The following is a 21,986-nucleotide window of genomic DNA, read 5'->3' as shown; positions in this document are numbered from 1 at the left end:
AGTTTGTCACAATGTTTTTTTGTTTTTGTAGTTGTTGTTTTTGTTTTTAAGAAATCCCAGGACTCTACATTGCTCTTATTTAGATTACGTTGTATCATTTAGAAAACCACCGTACATTTTCAGAGACGCGATGTACCTTTTTTGGTCCATCACACAGCATATTTAATTTTACTCATCTTATTTCAAAGCATGATCTTACTTTTTCTACGGTAGCTATGATCTATTGCACGTATAAGGTGTATATCATTTTTTACTTTTCTTGTATCTCCCGAACTATCCTTTAATCAGTGTGGAAACATACAGGCTGAACCCCTTTACTGAGAATATACTATCGGTTATCTATATAGTAGGAGGCATGCCCTTTGACCTCCTCCATTTTGGAGGCTTACAGCTTAGTCCTTAAGCGGCTACAGTAATTTATTGCCATGTGTAACCTGAAAAAACAAGAGGTGATAAAAAATGTTAACGATGACCTCATGGCTACGGCTGTGAGAGGACTCCATTCCCTACTGAAAGAACATTATGGACACGCAGCTCTGACGTTTTCCAAGAGTATTTTGCCCAGCCTCTTCTTTATAAACAGCCAAGACAAATCATTTCTGGACCAAAAACTTTTGCACCCTCACTCCTCTTACCACGTCATCAAAAGACATGTCTAAAAGTGAGTATTGTCTCTAATATTCATTTATGCTACGGTGTTTTATTTAAAAAGATTGTTTATACATAAGGAAAAGACGGTATAATTCATTAGTGTTTTAAACGTACTATTGCTGTTTAGCTTACCCTCTAGCATGCTTTGTTGCTCTTACACATTGTTATATGTTCTATATCAAATGTTTTTGGCATCATATATGTTTCAGAAATATATATATATATTTCCCCCCCATCCAAGCACATTTTACTGTAGTTGGCCGCTGCGGGGTTTCCATAAAGGACTTTTAAAATAAATGTTTTGGTTTTTATTCAGTTTTAAATCTTATTTAGATTATTTGAGTCAAACATGGTTATATGTGCATAGGCCTATTTAATTATTTAATCTGTATTTTATTCCTCTTCAGTTACTTACTTTTTAAATTTCGGTAGGCTACTTTTTAATTCTTCCTTTACTTTGTCTTTGATTTTAACTTTTAGCACTTTGCATGATAAAATTGTTTAAAATGTAAGCTGTAAATATGAATGGCACAATGTGATAACCAAAATATATAAAAGTTAAGTCAAAGCTATTTATATAGCCTACCGCTTTTCACATTCTCATAATTTAGTTATACATTCTGACGCTGGGACACTGTCAAGCGTCTTCTTTCAGATGGTTCAATATTTATGATATTATGCTCCCCTGAATGGAAAAGAACTGTAAACTTCATCATTGTACTGTAATGAACTGAGTTACTGCCTATAGGATGATTGCATGATTTTTTCCATTTAAAATAACATGGTCTTTCCTTTTCTCTCTCTCTCTAGAGACAGCAAACACTGCAGGACAACCGGACATCCAAGTAACATGTTAGTGTGGTTTATATTTATTTTTAATGAGAAACATTATAGAGTGCAACAGGCGTTTTCTGGAAGTAAAAACACTTCCGGTAACCAGCGATTGTGAAAAAGGGGGCAGGTACTCTATTGGGTGTATAATGAACAATTGACAGATGAAATGACAGATATTTTATGTAAACAGGCAAAATCTCTTCATCTGACGGTGGCCATGTGTTTTCGCCTATCATAACTGGTTTAACTCATGGCTCCTCCTTTGAGATCAACATAACTTCTGACGAATCAAATGTACCGGCACATTGTAAGTGTAATAAAACAGTTTCGCCTGTGTATTAAATTAATCTTAATTAAGCAGTCCGAGTTAACTATTTGGGACCAATTGGAAATTTACATTCTGATCTAACAGCGTCATGTACAAATTTGTCATGCTCCTGGATTATTTTACTATACTACATTAGCCTTTTATTTACTGATGATTTTATCAAAGCGACGAATTAACACAATTCATGGTTGCAATAATAAAATAAATGAACAATTGACAGATGAACTGACAGATATTTTATGTAAACAGGCAAAATCTCTTCATCTGATGGCGGCCATGTGTTTTCGCCTATGATAACTGATTTAACTCATGGCTCCCCCTTTGAGATCAACATAACTTCTGACGAATCAAATGTACCGGCAAATTGTAAGTGTGATGCATGAAAAACTATTAAAACAGTTTTTCGCCTATGTAATGTATAAAATTAATCTTAATTAAGCAGTCCGAGTTAACTATTTGGGACAAATTTTAAGGAAAGTTACATTCTGATCTAACAGTATCATGTACAAATTTGAAATATTTTGGTACTATTGAATCAAGTTAAGTCATGATGAATTTATCTTATCTGGTGTCATGCTCCTGGATTATTCAGAATTGTAACTATAGCCTTTTATTTTACGGCACTTATTTATTTTACTACAGATTTTATCAAAGCCAAATACTGTCCAAAAGGGGCGACTGGGAAAGAAGAGAAACAGGTCAATACAAGGTTAGATTCAATCTTTATATTCTTTCCCCATTTTGCCTTCATTTTCCTTTTCCTGTTTTAATTTTTCTATTTTTATATTCTCAGATCATCAAGGGTTTCTGAAAGCAAACACCAGTCAGTTGGTTGAAAATATGAAGAACATTGATCCAATCATTGACGATCTTGACTTGCACAATGAATCAGTTGCAAATGTGTGAGCGAATCCAACACGCCGGATGAAGATGAGGGAACTGCTGGACTGTGTGATGAAGATGAGGGAACTGCTTGACTGTGTGAATTGTGAAAGCATTGCCAAGGAGCTGGTCAATGCTTTGTGCAAGCCCATCATCAAAATGTTTTAACATATCGTAAATTTCAATTGTTTGATAAATTATCTAACGATTATACCTAACTATCAACAGTTATATGTGAAACGAGCTCAGTCGCATTAGAGATGGATTCTTGTTTATATTGAACCGCATGTTTAACAGCTCTAGGGTTCTTAAATTGTTTACCGCGGTTTCATTTTGAACAACACTATCGTAACACTTATCGTATCGCCGGGTGTGATTGTAATGTTTTGTATGGTGTTTTTCTTTACACTTTCCCCCTGGATATCTGGTTCCTACAGTTAGCGGTAATGTTAGTCAACTCTATGTCTTCTCTTTGTTCATATTTGACAGTATTCGCATGAATTGGCGTGATTTAATAAAATGACGGTTTAAACCATCATCTTCGCTTGAGACATTTACATTATATTTTATGGTTTACAGTATATTTTACAGTATTTTACAGTATATTATACCATCCTAGTTTTAAATAGCGCTTAAATGTATATTTTACCCCTTTTATGCGGCTACAGAATACCGCACAAGGATCTCTGAAATATTTTTTGTGTAAAACATCTATGTAGGTCGTGTATAACATCTAGGTAGATCTATGTTTTTAAAAATACACCGAAACAAAGAATGAAGACATCTTTCTATAAGTGTCCCTCAAAACACAGTGCATCCGTGTACGATGATTTATCAGAAAATTACTTTTTTCTGAATAATCTCGCCAAGTGCGGGTGCTTGATAACTATTGAACAACCCTGAATTCGGTTACTCAATAATGCGCTAAAGGTCTATAACTGAACTTTAACATCTTAATAGTTGGTAAAAGTTCACTTAAAGTCTGCGCAAAATAAAATACATCCTAGCTACTTTCTAAACAGAGTTTATCGCGATCCATTCACCCATCCATATGTTTTGAACTTTTAATGTTTAATCAACATTTTGTTGGAAAACAACTGGTGGATTTACTCAACTTTTTATGTCAACAGGTTCTGCATAGCGGGGTAACGTCGCATTTAATTAACATTGTTTATTTCAGTAAACTTAAGTTTATTACATAAGATTAATTCAATGCCATTTAGTTGAATCAGGTTAACATTCTTAATTTAGTCCAGAAAAGTTCTGGATGTGATGTGTGCATCTAGTCACGAATTCGCGGTCGATGAACTACTCGTTATGTTTACGTTTGTAACAGATCTCTGTGCGTTACTGGCATCAAAAAATGCCAAAACAGATCTTGGCGAAATAATTCAAGGCCTCGTCAACTATACCCTAGACCAAGACATGGTAGCGTGCCGAGACTTTCTATTCTGGTTGGATCACAAATAAATGGAGTTATTGTCTACTTTATGTATATTTAATGTCGGTCTATCATCATTTTGTAAAGAAAAATACTGTTGAAATAAAAGATTGTACCGCTTAACTCATCATTCTTTGCGACCGTGTCGGAGCTTTGGAGTTTCACAATTTTATAATAAAATGGTATTATAAGTCTTGATTCTTGCGCATTAATAATTTAATGAATAAATACTAGATGAGAATATTTCAGAGATTAAATATTTCAGTGAGCCTGTGGATTTCCCCATCCCATTATGCTGTATAGGGGTGTACATTTGAAATAAAACGTTATTTATGTGTTTTAACAGCAAGATAAAAACATGTTAATGTTTATATTTAAAAGAGTTTCTGATATGTTAGTGTTTTACCATAAAGTGTAGACCATGATAATAATAATTAAAGCGGTTTTAATCATTATAAAAACAACTACTTTGGGGATGCATTGGATGCGACAAAACCAATAACCGAGTAAAGATTTTGTAAAAGGTTATCTTATTAGATATATTTGTAAAGGTTGTTGAACACTATCCCTAAATAAACGAAACAATTGGATTATTTGAACTTAATAGTTTTGGACTAAATTAAGAATGTTAACCTGATTCAACTAAATGGCATTGAATTAATCTTATGTAATAAACTTAAGTTTACTGAAATAAACAATGTTAATTAAATGCGACGTTACCCCGCTATGCAGAACCTGTTGACATAAAAAGTTGAGTAAATCCACCAGTTGTTTTCCAACAAAATGTTGATTAAACATTAAAAGTTCAAAACATATGGATGGGTGAATGGATCGCGATAAACTCTGTTTAGAAAGTAGCTAGGATGTATTTTATTTTGCGCAGACTTTAAGTGAACTTTTACCAACTATTAAGATGTTAAAGTTCAGTTATAGACCTTTAGCGCATTATTGAGTAACCGAATTCAGGGTTGTTCAATAGTTATCAAGCACCCGCACTTGGCGAGATTATTCAGAAAAAAGTAATTTTCTGATAAATCATCGTACACGGATGCACTGTGTTTTGAGGGACACTTATAGAAAGATGTCTTCATTCTTTGTTTCGGTGTATTTTTAAAAACATAGATCTACCTAGATGTTATACACGACCTACATAGATGTTTTACACAAAAAATATTTCAGAGATCCTTGTGCGGTATTCTGTAGCCGCATAAAAGGGGTAAAATATACATTTAAGCGCTATTTAAAACTAGGATGGTATAATATACTGTAAAATACTGTAAAATATACTGTAAACCATAAAATATAATGTAAATGTCTCAAGCGAAGATGATGGTTTAAACCGTCATTTTATTAAATCACGCCAATTCATGCGAATACTGTCAAATATGAACAAAGAGAAGACATAGAGTTGACTAACATTACCGCTAACTGTAGGAACCAGATATCCAGGGGGAAAGTGTAAAGAAAAACACCATACAAAACATTACAATCACACCCGGCGATACGATAAGTGTTACGATAGTGTTGTTCAAAATGAAACCGCGGTAAACAATTTAAGAACCCTAGAGCTGTTAAACATGCGGTTCAATATAAACAAGAATCCATCTCTAATGCGACTGAGCTCGTTTCACATATAACTGTTGATAGTTAGGTATAATCGTTAGATAATTTATCAAACAATTGAAATTTACGATATGTTAAAACATTTTGATGATGGGCTTGCACAAAGCATTGACCAGCTCCTTGGCAATGCTTTCACAATTCACACAGTCAAGCAGTTCCCTCATCTTCATCACACAGTCCAGCAGTTCCCTCATCTTCATCCGGCGTGTTGGATTCGCTCACACATTTGCAACTGATTCATTGTGCAAGTCAAGATCGTCAATGATTGGATCAATGTTCTTCATATTTTCAACCAACTGACTGGTGTTTGCTTTCAGAAACCCTTGATGATCTGAGAATATAAAAATAGAAAAATTAAAACAGGAAAAGGAAAATGAAGGCAAAATGGGGAAAGAATATAAAGATTGAATCTAACCTTGTATTGACCTGTTTCTCTTCTTTCCCAGTCGCCCCTTTTGGACAGTATTTGGCTTTGATAAAATCTGTAGTAAAATAAATAAGTGCCGTAAAATAAAAGGCTATAGTTACAATTCTGAATAATCCAGGAGCATGACACCAGATAAGATAAATTCATCATGACTTAACTTGATTCAATAGTACCAAAATATTTCAAATTTGTACATGATACTGTTAGATCAGAATGTAACTTTCCTTAAAATTTGTCCCAAATAGTTAACTCGGACTGCTTAATTAAGATTAATTTTATACATTACATAGGCGAAAAACTGTTTTAATAGTTTTTCATGCATCACACTTACAATTTGCCGGTACATTTGATTCGTCAGAAGTTATGTTGATCTCAAAGGGGGAGCCATGAGTTAAATCAGTTATCATAGGCGAAAACACATGGCCGCCATCAGATGAAGAGATTTTGCCTGTTTACATAAAATATCTGTCAGTTCATCTGTCAATTGTTCATTTATTTTATTATTGCAACCATGAATTGTGTTAATTCGTCGCTTTGATAAAATCATCAGTAAATAAAAGGCTAATGTAGTATAGTAAAATAATCCAGGAGCATGACAAATTTGTACATGACGCTGTTAGATCAGAATGTAAATTTCCAATTGGTCCCAAATAGTTAACTCGGACTGCTTAATTAAGATTAATTTAATACACAGGCGAAACTGTTTTATTACACTTACAATGTGCCGGTACACTTGATTCGTCAGAAGTTATGTTGATCTCAAAGGAGGAGCCATGAGTTAAACCAGTTATGATTGGCGAAAACACATGGCCACCGTCAGATGAAGAGATTTTGCCTGTTTACATAAAATATCTGTCATTTCATCTGTCAATTGTTCATTATACACCCAATAGAGTACCTGCCCCCTTTTTCACAATCGCTGGTTACCGGAAGTGTTTTTACTTCCAGAAAACGCCTGTTGCACTCTATAATGTTTCTCATTAAAAATAAATATAAACCACACTAACATGTTACTTGGATGTCCGGTTGTCCTGCAGTGTTTGCTGTCTCTAGAGAGAGAGAGAAAAGGAAAGACCATGTTATTTTAAATGGAAAAAATCATGCAATCATCCTATAGGCAGTAACTCAGTTCATTACAGTACAATGATGAAGTTTACAGTTCTTTTCCATTCAGGGGAGCATAATATCATAAATATTGAACCATCTGAAAGAAGACGCTTGACAGTGTCCCAGCGTCAGAATGTATAACTAAATTATGAGAATGTGAAAAGCGGTAGGCTATATAAATAGCTTTGACTTAACTTTTATATATTTTGGTTATCACATTGTGCCATTCATATTTACAGCTTACATTTTAAACAATTTTATCATGCAAAGTGCTAAAAGTTAAAATCAAAGACAAAGTAAAGGAAGAATTAAAAAGTAGCCTACCGAAATTTAAAAAGTAAGTAACTGAAGAGGAATAAAATACAGATTAAATAATTAAATAGGCCTATGCACATATAACCATGTTTGACTCAAATAATCTAAATAAGATTTAAAACTGAATAAAAACCAAAACATTTATTTTAAAAGTCCTTTATGGAAACCCCGCAGCGGCCAACTACAGTAAAATGTGCTTGGATGGGGGGGAAATATATATATATATTTCTGAAACATATATGATGCAAAAAAAAATTGATATAGAACATATAACAATGTGTAAGAGCAACAAAGCATGCTAGAGGGTAAGCTAAACAGCAATAGTACGTTTAAAACACTAATGAATTATACCGTCTTTTCCTTATGTATAAACAATCTTTTTAAATAAAACACCGTAGCATAAATGAATATTAGAGACAATACTCACTTTTAGACATGTCTTTTGATGACGTGGTAAGAGGAGTGAGGGTGCAAAAGTTTTTGGTCCAGAAATGATTTGTCTTGGCTGTTTATAAAGAAGAGGCTGGGCAAAATACTCTTGGAAAACGTCAGAGCTGTGTGTCCACAATGTTCTTTCAGTAGGGAATGGAGTCCTCTCACAGCCGTAGCCATGAGGTCATCGTTAACATTTTTTATCACCTCTTGTTTTTTCAGGTTACACATGGCAATAAATTACTGTAGCCGCTTAAGGACTAAGCTGTAAGCCTCCAAAATGGAGGAGGTCAAAGGGCATGCCTCCTACTATATAGATAACCGATAGTATATTCTCAGTAAAGGGGTTCAGCCTGTATGTTTCCACACTGATTAAAGGATAGTTCGGGAGATACAAGAAAAGTAAAAAATGATATACACCTTATACGTGCAATAGATCATAGCTACCGTAGAAAAAGTAAGATCATGCTTTGAAATAAGATGAGTAAAATTAAATATGCTGTGTGATGGACCAAAAAAGGTACATCGCGTCTCTGAAAATGTACGGTGGTTTTCTAAATGATACAACGTAATCTAAATAAGAGCAATGTAGAGTCCTGGGATTTCTTAAAAACAAAAACAACAACTACAAAAACAAAAAAACATTGTGACAAACTTTGACAACATATTTCATGCGGCATGGACAAAAATACTGTTTGAAATAATTTGTATAATATCTAAGATACCAAAGTACAGTTTTTGCTTTATTTTTTGAACAGACGCTTTAGTAAAAATAATACCTTAGGTTAAATTTATGTAAAATCATTTATATCATACAGAAGTCTTCTAAGAAGATAAATAGAAGATACGACTTTAAAAAAACGTTAAAGCTTTGATTTAAACAGTCTTTTAATTTTAAAAGATCTAATTTAAACTTTTAATATTTCAAATGAATTTAGTATGAATAAAACTCTGGAAAGCAGACTAACTTTACATATGCTATGACATTGGCACATCCCAGAGGCTCATCTGTCCTGTAACTCCTCTCGTCTCTGTGAGGGGGTCATGCATTCATTTCACCCTGTAGTTTATCACTGAAGGAATAAAAAAGGAATACAATTTTGTTTATGACTTTGGACTGTTTTTATCATTGCATAAAGAACTACATCTTCAGCACTGTGGAAATGTAAGGTATTTTTATATTTATATACTTTTGTATTTATATATAAATTAATTTAGCTAAAACTATGTTTAAATTGTTTGAATTCATTTTAGTAACATACTTGTTAATATTCATTGAGTTATATACTTTATTTATAATCATTTAATTTAAAAATAGAGATTGGTTAATTTTATGGAGCCGGGTTAGTGTGTGTGTGTGTGTGTGTGAGTAAAACAGTATGTAAAAAACAATGTAAAGATACAATTTTCTGTGATGGTCGTGTTTAGGTGTACGGGATAGAATATGCTGTTACAGTACAAAAATCATTATGGCTATGACTATATTAATAAACATTATACTTTAGAGCACCATTAAACAAAATCATAACAGTAATCTTCTAAAAGATAAATAGAAGATACGACTGTATTACAACGTTTTATTAAGACTTTAAATAATTAATTGAATTGAATATAAATTATCTTTTATTTTTAAACTTTTAAGATTAACTTTTAAGATTAACACTAACAAAACATCCTCAACGTCTCATACTGCTGCTGGCCTGACACACACACACACACACACACACACACACACACACACACACACACACACACACACACACACACACACACACACACACACACACACACACACACACACACACACACACACATTCCTCCACCACTCTGAATCACAGTGTCAAAATGCTGGTGTGGGAGAAAAACACTCAGGGGATATTTTGTATCAAAACTTTACACTTATTGCATCTTTGTAAATACATTCATACGTTATATTGACAATGATGTGTTGAGATTTACTTCTTCACCTCTCTAAAATGTAAGATGATTTTATTTTTGTTTTTAAAAGATTTTTTATAATCATTTATATACTTTTTAAAGAACAGAATGTATTTCAACTCTACTTAGGGTGAAGATAATATATTTGTAAATGACTAAATGTAAATGTTATAACCGTTTCATATATACGTGTAAAGAACAGAACGTTTTCAACTTTAGTTAGTGTGAAAATATTATATTTGTAAATGACTAAATGTAAATTTTATAAATATTTCATTCATATACTTTTAAATGAACAATGTTGTTCAACTTTAGTTACTGGGAGATATTTTCTCACTTTCACCCCCCAGCAGGGGGTGCAGGAATAGGGTGGTGTCTCACTCACAGACGGACGCACACACTTAGCGCGGAGACCATTGCTGTCATGCGCTGGTGTTTGAGAGACTGAGGGGAGGGAGGGTGTCATGAAACACACACGCACACACACACACACACACACACACACACACACACACACACACACACACACACACACACACACACACACACACACACACACACACACACACACACACACACACACACACACACACACACACACACACACACACATTCCTCCACCACTCTGAATCACAGAGTGTTTAAAAACTTTAAACTTATTTAATCTGAAATGACTGCTTCAGTAGATTTTTAGTAAGATATTTATTTTTGTTTTGAAAAGATTTTTTATAATCATTTATATACTTTTTAAAGAACAGAATGTGTTTCAACTTTAGTTACTGGGAGATATTTTCTCACTATACCCATTTATATAGCGTGCTCAGGAATGCCAGGATATCCGGTGTCACACAGACACACATTTAACTCAAAGACTGTCAAAATGCAAGGGGTGTGAGAGGGAATCACTCGGGGAACTTTTCAACTTTTCAACTTTAACCCAATTCTCTGAAACAGTAAGATGATTTTATTTTTGTAAACCCATTCATAACCTGTATGTATCTCTAAAACATGGAGGATGATTTTTATTTTGAAAAAAAATATTTTCTATACTTTTAAAGAATAGAATGTGTTTCAACTTTAGTGTAAGATATTTGTGAATGACTAAATGTACATTTCATTTATATACTTTTAAAGAACAGTATGATTTTTCAACTTTAGTTAGTATGAAAAATATTATATTTCTAAATGTAGGCTACATGTTTTTCAACTTTAGTGTAAGGTATTTGGCATTATTAGAAAAAATATATTTTTCTCACTATACCCATTTATATAGCATACCCAGGAATGCCAGGATATCATGTGTCACACAGACACACATTTAGCTCAAAGACTGTCAAAATGCAAGGAGTGTGAGAGAAACGCACATGGGGGCTTTTTTCACCATAGTGAAACGGTGAGATGATTTTATTTTTTAAATACTTGGATCAGTAAGATATTTATTTTAAAGGAATGAATGTTTTTCAAATCTACTTTAGTGTAAGGTATTTGTAAATGACTAAATGTACATTTCATTTATATACTTTTAAAGAACAGAATGTGTTTCAACTTTAGTTACTGGAAGATATTTTCTCACTATCCCCATTTATATAGCGTGCTCAGGAATGCCAGGATATCGGATGACACGCACACACTCACAGACAGACGCACACACACACACAGTGCGGAGACTGTCAACTTTAATCCAATTCTTCACCATAGTGAAACGGTAAGATGATTTTACTTTTGTAATTCTATTCTAATCTATATGCAACATTAGAAAAATTATTTTCTCACCCCGACACGGAGGGGATTTCCCCCGGGGTCAATAGGTCAAAATCAATGGGGCAAAGACAACTGGCAAAGACAACTGGCAACTTCATATATCATACAAAAGTCAATAGGGCAAAGACAACTGTCAACTTGATCGATCGATAGGTCAAAGGTTAATCCCTACATTAAAGGACCTCCGGAACATCCTCCGGAATGTACTGTCAACTTGATCGATCGATAGGTCAAAGGTTAATCCCTAAATTAAGCGACCTCCGGAACAACCCCTCCGGAAGGTCAAAGGTTAATCCCTACATCAAAGGACCTCCGGAACATCCTCCGGAAGGTCAAAGGTTAGCCCCGCCCACCTGTCAATCATAGGGTCATAAATCATTTTGACATAAGCCGAATCGTAATACTACTGACATATCAAACAGTTTTCACTATGTCGAGTCTGTTCAAATAAACAAAATGCGTGAAAGTCAAAAATGAGGAGAGATTTGATTTTTAAATATCATCTAATAGCCAGTGCAAAACTGTATCATAACAAGTGCCATATTTAAAATGTTGATAAAATGAGAATATCGACTTGCTAAAACAGGTATGCTGATTTACAGCTCAAGAAACATTTCTGGTTATTATCAATGTTCAAAAAATTTGTGCTTCATCTTTTTGTGGAAACCGTCATACATTTTATTTTTCAGAATTATTTGATAAATAGTAAGTTTGATTTGAAATACATTATAACATTACAAATGTCTTAGCTCTCACGTTTGATTCATTTGACATTTTGATAATTGAAGTAATGCGTTACAATACAGCATTATTTCCTAAAAAATTAATTGCAGTATATGGATATATTTTATGGAAAGTAATGCACTTTTGCACTTTACTTTTGCATTACTCACCGGTGTTAACAAAACAAAAACAAGTGTTTTTGCCAAATGTTACGGAGCACCGCATGTGACATGCAAACAAAAAATATATATCGTGGCCACAAATTAAGAATTTGTTCCTATGAATTGAGAATTCATTCCCTTGTTTTAGTAAATCGTGGCCACAATTGATTCTCAAGTTCAGGATTTTCAGTGGTTTTGAATGATTTCTGATCTGTTTTACAGCCTTCTCCTTTTCCTCAACAACCAGCACCTCAATGGAGTCAAGGTGCTCCAGAGCCCTGGCAGGTGAGATAATCTGTAATCTTTATAGATTATCAGGATATTTGTGAAAGTTCAAGTTCAAGGTTGACACTGTATGTGCGATTTCCAAACAGCGTTTTTGAGCCCTTGAAAGGGAACGTTATTTCACAGCATAACATATTACCATGATTATGAGATTCCAACTTCTCGTAAAAAGCGTTAATGTCCTTGTAGAACTCGTAACTACAACTTGTTGAAATTTTTGAGAGCTTAGGGTACGTTTACCAGAGATGGAGGACTCGATTCGCAAATTTAAGGACTTGACTTGCTTGACTAAATTAAGAAAATGACTTGACTTTGACTTGAGATCCAATGACTCGAGACTTGACTTGACTTGAACTGTATGACTCGAAAATGACTTAATATACATTTTTATATAAATCTTCGCAACATATATTGATGAACAAAATGAAAGCAACGGAACCATTGACGCCAGTCATCAGATTCTGCGCGATTGCGTGACAAAAACATACATCGCGGTGAGCGCGCTAAATACAAAAACATCTCCAGCATCGTTTCTTTTTGGATATAAACACTGGAAATTGACCATATTCATACAAGAAGATTTAACTGGAAAGGGATATCGGACACGACCATCACAACCTCGAACTTCATTCACCACGTCTAAAAGTAAGCTATGGTTTGTTTAACCTGTTTGTTATAGTTAATTTGACTAACGTTAAATCTAGAAAGAATCGTGGTTAAAACAGCATGCCTCTTTATACAATATTATGTTTTCAAATATAGCTGAAGGCTGTCAATAGATTCAAATGATAATTAATGGTGGCATATGTTTTGAATAACGTGCATAACGCAGACATTATCCACAGTTTCTTTCAAATCATGCTTTAAAGCCAAATATGTCCTTCTTTCCAAATGACGAAAAACAGCATAGAAACTGTTAATGATGTTTTGTCCTGTTTTATGTTCCTCTTGAAGCAGGGTCAGATGTTATCAGGGGGTTGGGGGGCAATGTGAGCAGAATTAATATGCACCCAAAATTCAAGATGTGGAAAAAATGTCCCTATACGAGTTATTTTTATATTTATAACATTTGAAATTAAAAAATAATTCCAGAATATTAGCGCGTTTGCAAATGTGATAATGATTTTATACAACAGTCCAGTAAACAAAGAGTGAATATTGTGGTGTGACATTTTAGACGTAGCCTAATATTGTAAATATTCTCTGCTTTTGCTCTATTTCTCTAATGACAGTAGTTTCAAACAAGCCACAGAAAAAGAGCAAATCCGATGTTTTAGTGATTCAGTGACCTAGTGGCTTAGTTCCAGATTGAATCTGCCGCTTTGAAGGAATCAGTTGAATGAATGCTTCTATGACTCCTACATTAAGACGTTGATTTGGCGCCACCTATTGGCCGTTTTAATTTCATAATAAAAAAAATGGAATTTATTATTTTTTAGCATCTATTTTTTTCTATATTAAAATGATTATATTTAAATAATTAATCTCATTACATTATTTATGGTGTTGTAATTGCAGTGTAAATGCATGGATAGAAAAAAAATGGTTAGAACATAGTTAGAGAAAAATGATGGTATGGGACTAGAGACTTACTTGTGACTTGAACATGTGTGACTTACTCCCACCTCTGACGTTTACACGACAACGATACACTTAAAGCGGAGACGTTATTCCTTTGAGTTTTCCGCGTACAGACGACACCATTGTCGAAACGATCCCCATTCACACAGATCCGTGAAAACGACTAAAAACTCTGTATTCTGCTGCCAGGCCACTAGATGGCGATGAAAGATTACAGACTGAACATAGGGATGTGCATGACGTCATCGTTTTCACAAATTCGCGTTTTTTGCTGTTTACACGGAGACCGTTTTTAAAAACTTGCACTTTGAAACACGTTTTCAAAACTGCGTTTTCAGGCACCCAAACCACTGTTGTCGTGTAAACGAACGGCCAAACGCATCAAAAGTTTTACGTTTTTAATTGAAAAATTACAGTAATTACGACATGGCATGAACGCAGCATAATTTTATCGTTTATGATCATGTGACCCAGGGTGGCCAATCCCCACGGTTCATTTAAAATCTGGCGGGAGAGTTTGACTTAACATCTGGTACAAGTTGAATCCACATGTACCAGATGTGGCCCGGATCTGGGCCTCATTTATAACCGTTGCGTCGCACAAAACAGACCCTGAAAGAGCCGTACGCCACTTCCCACGCAAGAGTTGTGATTTATAAAAACAAATGCCTTGTCCAAATACCCACACTTGCTGTCTTTCCTCTTGACCACTTGTCTACTTGCATGACATATTTTCTCTAGCTAGCTCAAGTGTTCAAGTAGGCGTAAAGACTGCAAGTGTGTATAGAACTTTTGATTACCCAATGGACACATTTTAAAATAAAATAAATATTTGCATTTAAAATAAACTTCTACATGTCTGTTCACTAGTCGCTATGTAACTAACAGAAGACACAAATTTAAAATTGATAATTATCTTCTATTTAACTAATAAAGTGTTAAGATCAAGTGATTTAAGTGTTAAAACTATTGGAAATGTTGTACAAAAAAGGCATCATCATACCATATCATCTTTGCACCAACAAAATGTTCAACACTTTGTTTTTACTACCAAATTGTATGTATCTAATTATTTTAAATTACAGTGGAATGTTTTCCTCGACATCTCGCGATTTTGCGGCACATGAGTTGGCAAACATAATGCATGATGGGATACGCTTAGCTTTGAATGGGACAGTTGCGTGCACGTGCTCTCAAGTGGGCAAGACGCAAGTGTGTGTATTTGGACAAGGCAAACTTGACGGGAGAATGTGCACCTGCACAAACTCTGATCATGTGTAGTAACGAACGTTTTGGTGACACCGATGGTGATGTGAGGGACTGATGAAGGAAAAACACTTTAAATCCTCATTATGAGTCCTAATCATAATTACACAATAACAGTTTAAATAAATAAAATAATGATTTAAACTATGTTTTACACCTATACATGTTTAGATTAAATATGCCATTCTCATTAATTGAGTTAAGCATTTAAAGTACACGTAAACATCACGAAAGTGCGGCCTCGTAGGAAGACAGTGAGTGCTTAGGGTTTGGGACAGGGCCGTAAACATGTTCATTATTCTCATTGCTGTTGGTGGCGAAGAATGAGTCTCTTCCGAGCGGAGAGCGCCACCCACTGGCTGCTCAGAACTACTACAATGAACACGGGGTAATGCAAGCTACTAAACTCTGTAGAAAATGGAAATAAAACTTAAATTCCACTAGAGCTATAACAGAAGCAATAGCTACAGGGGCTCGTACAAGGTACTTGAATTTGACTTTTTGAAATGTAAGTCCTGAAAAACCTTTGAAAACAGCCATATTTATGAAAAGGTTCCTGAAAAGCACTTGAATCATTGAAAGACAATAAATGTGAAATTATACTATTAAATAGTGTTTAATTTGATCAATAAAGCAATACTTAATATTGAAATCTAAAAGAGAAGAAAACTCCAAACAGAAACACACTTGTGAACTACAGACACTAGAAACATTGGCCATTAGAAGCTTTGATCAGTGTTTTTTCATGCTAATCTGGGCTTTAGTTGATCGGGCTCAATGTGTCTTTGACTGAGAGCCTGAAGTTCAGGATCTTCAGTGGTTTTGAATGATTTCTCATCTGTTTTACAGCCTTTTGCTTTTCCTCAACCAGCACCTCAATGGAGTCAAGGTGCTCCAGAGCCCTGGAAGGTGAGAGAATCTCTAATCTTTATTGATTATCAGGATATTTGTGAAAGTTCAAGCTTTTGATTGTGTATCTAAAGTGAAAGACTTTCTGGAGGTGACAGACTGATGATTGATCAGGACCATGTTGCATGTTGGTGAATAAGGACGCTACACAAACTGTGGGTTAGATCCGTGTATTGAAATATTGCAGAACTGGCACGCACCCGGTAGCACAACAATGTTGACTTCCTATAACATGTTAACATACTCATTTTCCCCACAGGGTGGAGCTGCTGCCTAAGCACAAAGTCCTTTTAGGCAAGTCATGCCACTCGGCCGCCATCTTGGCAACGCCTCCGGGCCGCTATTTCGGACTAACAAGACCAGGCTCCTGTCTAAATGAATGGGCAGAGAGTCAGAACTGCACTTTCACTGGTTACCGGGACATAAAAACTGCATGTATAGAAACAGCAGTAAAATTTGAATAAAATCGCTGAAAAAGTTTGATGACTTTGCCCCAAAATAAGGTTTAAAACACCTTTTTCCCCACAGGTTATACTTTTACTACGCACGCGCAGGTGTTCTCCCCCTCTCTGCCGCGCGCACGCTACACGGTTTGAAGCACAGTATGTGCGTGCTCTCGCTCGCTCGCTCTAGTTTCTGGGAGATTTGAACTAATTTGCGGGCATCAGGGAGCCGCCATCAACATTCGGGAGACTTCCGGGAGACTTGCGATGTCTGATATTTACACAACGCACACATATGCATATCAAATCTGCCGCCTTTTCAAACAGTAACGTATTTTCTGCTGTCGCAAACCTCAACTGTGCGCATGCGTCAGTGGAACCAGATGATAGGCTTAAATGTTTCCCGGCTTGACTCTTAAAAGCAGACGATTGGCTTTCCAGCGGGAGGGGCGGGACATGTGCATACAACCGCCATCTTTGGCGTTATGGGTTTTCCCTATATAGGGATCTCCCAGTCACGTGACCCCTATCCGCGTGTCAGCCATTTTGACGGTGGGCCACCCCTAATAATAGATCCATTGCCGTGGGTAATATATATTTTTAGTATATTATTATACTAATAATATAATTACATAAAAACATTTTGACATTGGGCTACAGTGTGTTAGGTAAATGCATTTACCAGTAACGTTACTGACTCTGAAGCTAACTGAGCAATTCCACGGCTCTCTTCTCTACTCTTTACTACTACTTTAATTCTGTTTCTAGCTAATGTTGATAGGTTTTTTTCACTGCTAGAAAAAAAACATAGAAAAATGTTGTCAACCCATACACCATTAGAACCGTGTAAATTTTTTTTCATTGGTTTTTGTGTTAAATCTTACCCAGATACAATAGTGCTATTTTCTGATTGGCTATTGTGTAGCTCGACGAACAGCACCAGAGGAGACGCGCTTGATTCCTGCCGGTTCCACAGTGAGAGCGGCGCGGCCAGAGTTTGGGTGCTGTGGCATATTAAATATATTACAAATAGTTTTTCATTGTGAGAAATACAATGTGTGGCGGGAGAGCGTGACAAAAGACCGAAATGAGTGACTGTCACGCTCAATGCGTGACACTTGAGAGCCCTGTTATGTTATGCTGAATGGTAGTGTGCACACACACATTGCGGATTTCTATGGCAACAGTGGATTTATAACATTTGATCCCGTACTCCGAGAAATCATTCATTAGCCTTCGAGGGGACAACTTACCTGATCCAAAATGAAGAGTGCAAAGCTGTGTTGAGTTGGAAGCCAAACAGTAACACCACCATCATCGTTTTGCCTGTTTATTGCCGAAAACCACTTGTATCTCCGTTTTGTTTCTTTTGGGATACGGTATAAAGATATTCCTTTTGTATGATCACGTATCTGATCGCATCCAATTGCACAGCATCGCTCGGGCATGATAGAAATATTTCGCGACGAGCTGTATTATTACCGGCGGTATAGCATTTTCTATTCCGTCAAAATGGCTGCTCCAAAAGGCGTGACGTCACGCGGGACGCCCCTATAGTTGGATTGAGGAAGTGACATGTCTCTCTGTATAAAATGAGTTCGCAAACATAATGCATGATGGGATACGCTTAGCCTAGAATACAGTTATTGGAGATAGTGTGGGTTTAGTGTGTATTGCAAGACTGCAAGTGTGTGTATTTGGACAAGGCAAACTTGACGGGAGAATGTGCACCTGCACAAACTCTGATCATGTGTAGTAACGAACGTTTTGGTGACACCGATGGTGATGTGAGGGACTGATGAAGGAAAAACACTTTAAATCCTCATTATGAGTCCTAATCATAAGTACACAATAACAGTTTAAATAAATAAAATAATGATTTAAACTATGTTTACACCTATACATGTTTAGATTAAATATACCATTCTCATTAATTGAGTTAAGCATTCAAAGTACACGTAAACATCACGAAAGTGCGGCCTCGTAGGAAGACAGTGAGTGCTTAGGGTTTGGGACAGGGCCGTAAACATGTTCATTATTCTCATTGCTGTTGGTGGCGAAGAATGAGTCTCTTCAGAGTGGAGAGCGCCACCCACTGGCTGGTCCTAGAAAACCTTTGAAAACAGCCATATTTATGAAAAGGTTCCTGAAAAGCACCTGAATCATTAAAAGACACTAAATGTTAAATTATTAGTGTTTAATTTTATCGATAAAGCAATACTTAATATTGAAATCTAAAAGTGAAGAAAACTCCAAACAGAAACACACTTGTGAACTACAGACACTAGAAACATTGGCCATTAGAAGCTTTGATCAGTGTTTTTTCATGCTAATCTGGGCTTTAGTTGATCGGGCTCAATGTGCCTTTGACTGAGAGCCTGAAGTTCAGGATCTTCAGTGGTTTTGAATGATTTCTCATCTGTTTTACAGCCTTTTGCTCTTCCTCAACCAGTTCCTCAATGGAGTCAAGGTGCTCCAGAGCCCTGGAAGGTGAGAGAATCTCTAATCTTTATTCATTATCAGGATATTTATGAAAATTCAAGCATTTGATTGTGTATTTAAAGTGAAAGACTTTCTGCAGTGACAGACTGATGATTGATCAGGACCAGCTGAACCAGTCAGACCAGTGGATTCCTGTAAACATAGCTGTCAAAGGTTGACACCAATCCAATCAGCGTTTTTGAGCCCTTGAAAGGGAACGTCATTTCACAGCATAACATATTACCATGATTATGATATTCCAACTTCTCGTAAAAAGCGTTAATGTCCTCGTAGAACTCATAACTACAACTTGTTGAAATTTTTGAGAGCTTAGGGTACCATACACGACAACGATACGCTTAAAGTGGAGGCGTTTTTCCTTTGAGTTTTCCGCGTACAGACGACACCATTGACAAAACAATCCCCATTCACACAGATCTGCGAAAACAACTAAAAACGCTGTATTCTGCTGCCAGGCCACTAGATGGCGATGAATCACTACAGACTGAACATGTAAAACGCATGTGCATGACGTCATCGTCTTCACAAATTCACGTTTTTGCTGTTTACATGGAGACCGTTTTCAAAACTTTGCATTTTCAGGCACCCAAAACACTGTTGTCGTGTAAACGAACGGCCAAAACGCATAAAAAGTTTTACGTTTTAGTTGAAAAATTACGGTAATTACGACATGGCATGAACGCAGCATAATTTTATCGGTTCATTTTAAATCTGGCGGGAGAGTTTGACTTTACATCTGGTACAAGTTGAATCCACATGTACCAGAAGTGGCCCGGATCTAAGCCTTATTTATAACCATTGCGTTAGGGCTGTGCAATTAATCGAATTTCGATTTAAATTTCGATTTTGGCTCCCAAAGATCTCCAAAATACGATTATTTTGCCATGTTCTGTTTTGCAAGAGCACTCTTATTTTGTCTTGTGTTCTGAATGACTCGCGCACGCGCACATCCGCCCCTTCTGAAGCCATAAACTCTCTCAGGCCATAGTGCGCCAGAGAAACAAGGGCACCGCCATCTTTAGAATATTGTCTTTGAACTTCCGTTTTTGCGGTCGCTCTGTATATCTCTTGTTGTCCATGAGTAATTAGCTTTTGAAGTGGATTTACTTAATGTAGCTAAAGTTTACAAAAGTTATCATGAGGATTGTAATGTTTAAAGCAGATATCTTAACAAATGTCAGTAGACAGGGAAGATTTTAAAACGAGCCGTTCATTTATAAATACGCAGAATCGCTGGGAAATACAGACCGGAAGACAAAAGACAACGAGCTCAGCGCTGAAAAGGGGCGGGGCTACATAAGGTCTTGCAAGCACAATAAACTTCACAATAATAATTGGCTAATTTAATATAGACTGGAGTGAGAGCATAGACGTCTCTCGAGCTGTCGCGATCTCTTTCTGCTCGATCACTGTAGCGTCTCAGTTCAAGCGAACGGCAGCGCGAGCGCACGTGACCTGATCATCGGTTCCGCTTTACTGCACGAACACATCGAGAATGAACACAGGGAGCGACATTAACACTTGTCTGCTTGTCTGGGAAAAGGGGATTTTTAAGTTTCAAGTGTAGGAGAGTTTTACTTGCCCGACCGATCGAAACGCGAGATTTTGATCTTATACAGTCAGTGTAAACAGAGATTGGTAATGGATAGTTTCTGGAAGCTGGATGCCTGTCTATTTGTGAGAGAGACATTAGTGGAGAAATCAAAACAAATCAGCCTAACAGTTCACACAAAAACTCACAGAAGAAACATACTGAGGTAGAAATGTTGAATATTTTTTTATTTATAATATATGATATAGTTAAGTTACATAACACAATAAGAGCTGTTCTATAATATAACGATTGCAAATGGTACATTGAATTTATTGTTTAATAAACAAGTAGCCTAGTTTATATATAGTAACTTACATTTTAGACGCAATATTGACTGGTTTTGTTCTATTTCACAGACGAAAATAGTTACAAAAGCAACACTAAGCGCTGTGTTTTGTTACTGAATGATTCATTTGATGTTACTGAAAGATTTGAACAAATCGTTTTAATGAATGACTCAATGATTCATTTATTAAGACGTCACTTGTCGCCACCTATTGATTTATTGTTTAAGGTATCATTGATTTTATTTTTTATTTCATTATTTGTTTAAACATTAATCTCATAATATTTTTACAGTTGTAATTTTGCAGTGTAAATTAATTTGATTGATTACAGCCCTTTTTATTAAAACTGAATTTGATCAAATGTAAGAATTTGACACAAAACAAATATTTAGTAAGGTTTAATAAATTGTCCTTTATAAAGGTAAATAACGCACTGGTGACCCCCTACAACAAATTACTTTGTAAACATGTCACCTTTTTCACAACTTGTGAGTTT

General features: G+C 35.7%; 2 protein-coding genes across 2 annotated transcripts in view; both read left to right on the top strand.

The window, feature by feature from the left end:
* LOC143740587 (apolipoprotein L6-like) overlaps window positions 1-21,986 on the top strand; it is a 37,350-nt gene that overhangs the window by 6,992 nt on the left and 8,372 nt on the right. The window contains exons 3-5 of the mRNA XM_077232554.1: window positions 12,846-12,908; window positions 16,605-16,664; window positions 19,538-19,597. Coding sequence (XP_077088669.1) covers window positions 12,846-12,908; window positions 16,605-16,664; window positions 19,538-19,597 — 183 coding nt within the window. The remainder of the gene's footprint in view (window positions 1-12,845; window positions 12,909-16,604; window positions 16,665-19,537; window positions 19,598-21,986) is intronic.
* Window positions 1-21,986, top strand: part of LOC143740588 (apolipoprotein L3-like) — a 130,680-nt gene that overhangs the window by 101,410 nt on the left and 7,284 nt on the right. The window lies entirely within an intron of this gene.

Source organism: Siphateles boraxobius, unplaced genomic scaffold (assembly GCF_051911475.1).
Source record: "Siphateles boraxobius isolate OS27281-9 unplaced genomic scaffold, OSU_SipBor_1 174, whole genome shotgun sequence".
Taxonomy (NCBI): Eukaryota; Metazoa; Chordata; class Actinopteri; order Cypriniformes; family Leuciscidae; genus Siphateles; species Siphateles boraxobius.
Note: the sequence above shows the minus strand (reverse complement) of the source record. Positions and strands in the feature narration are given on the sequence as shown.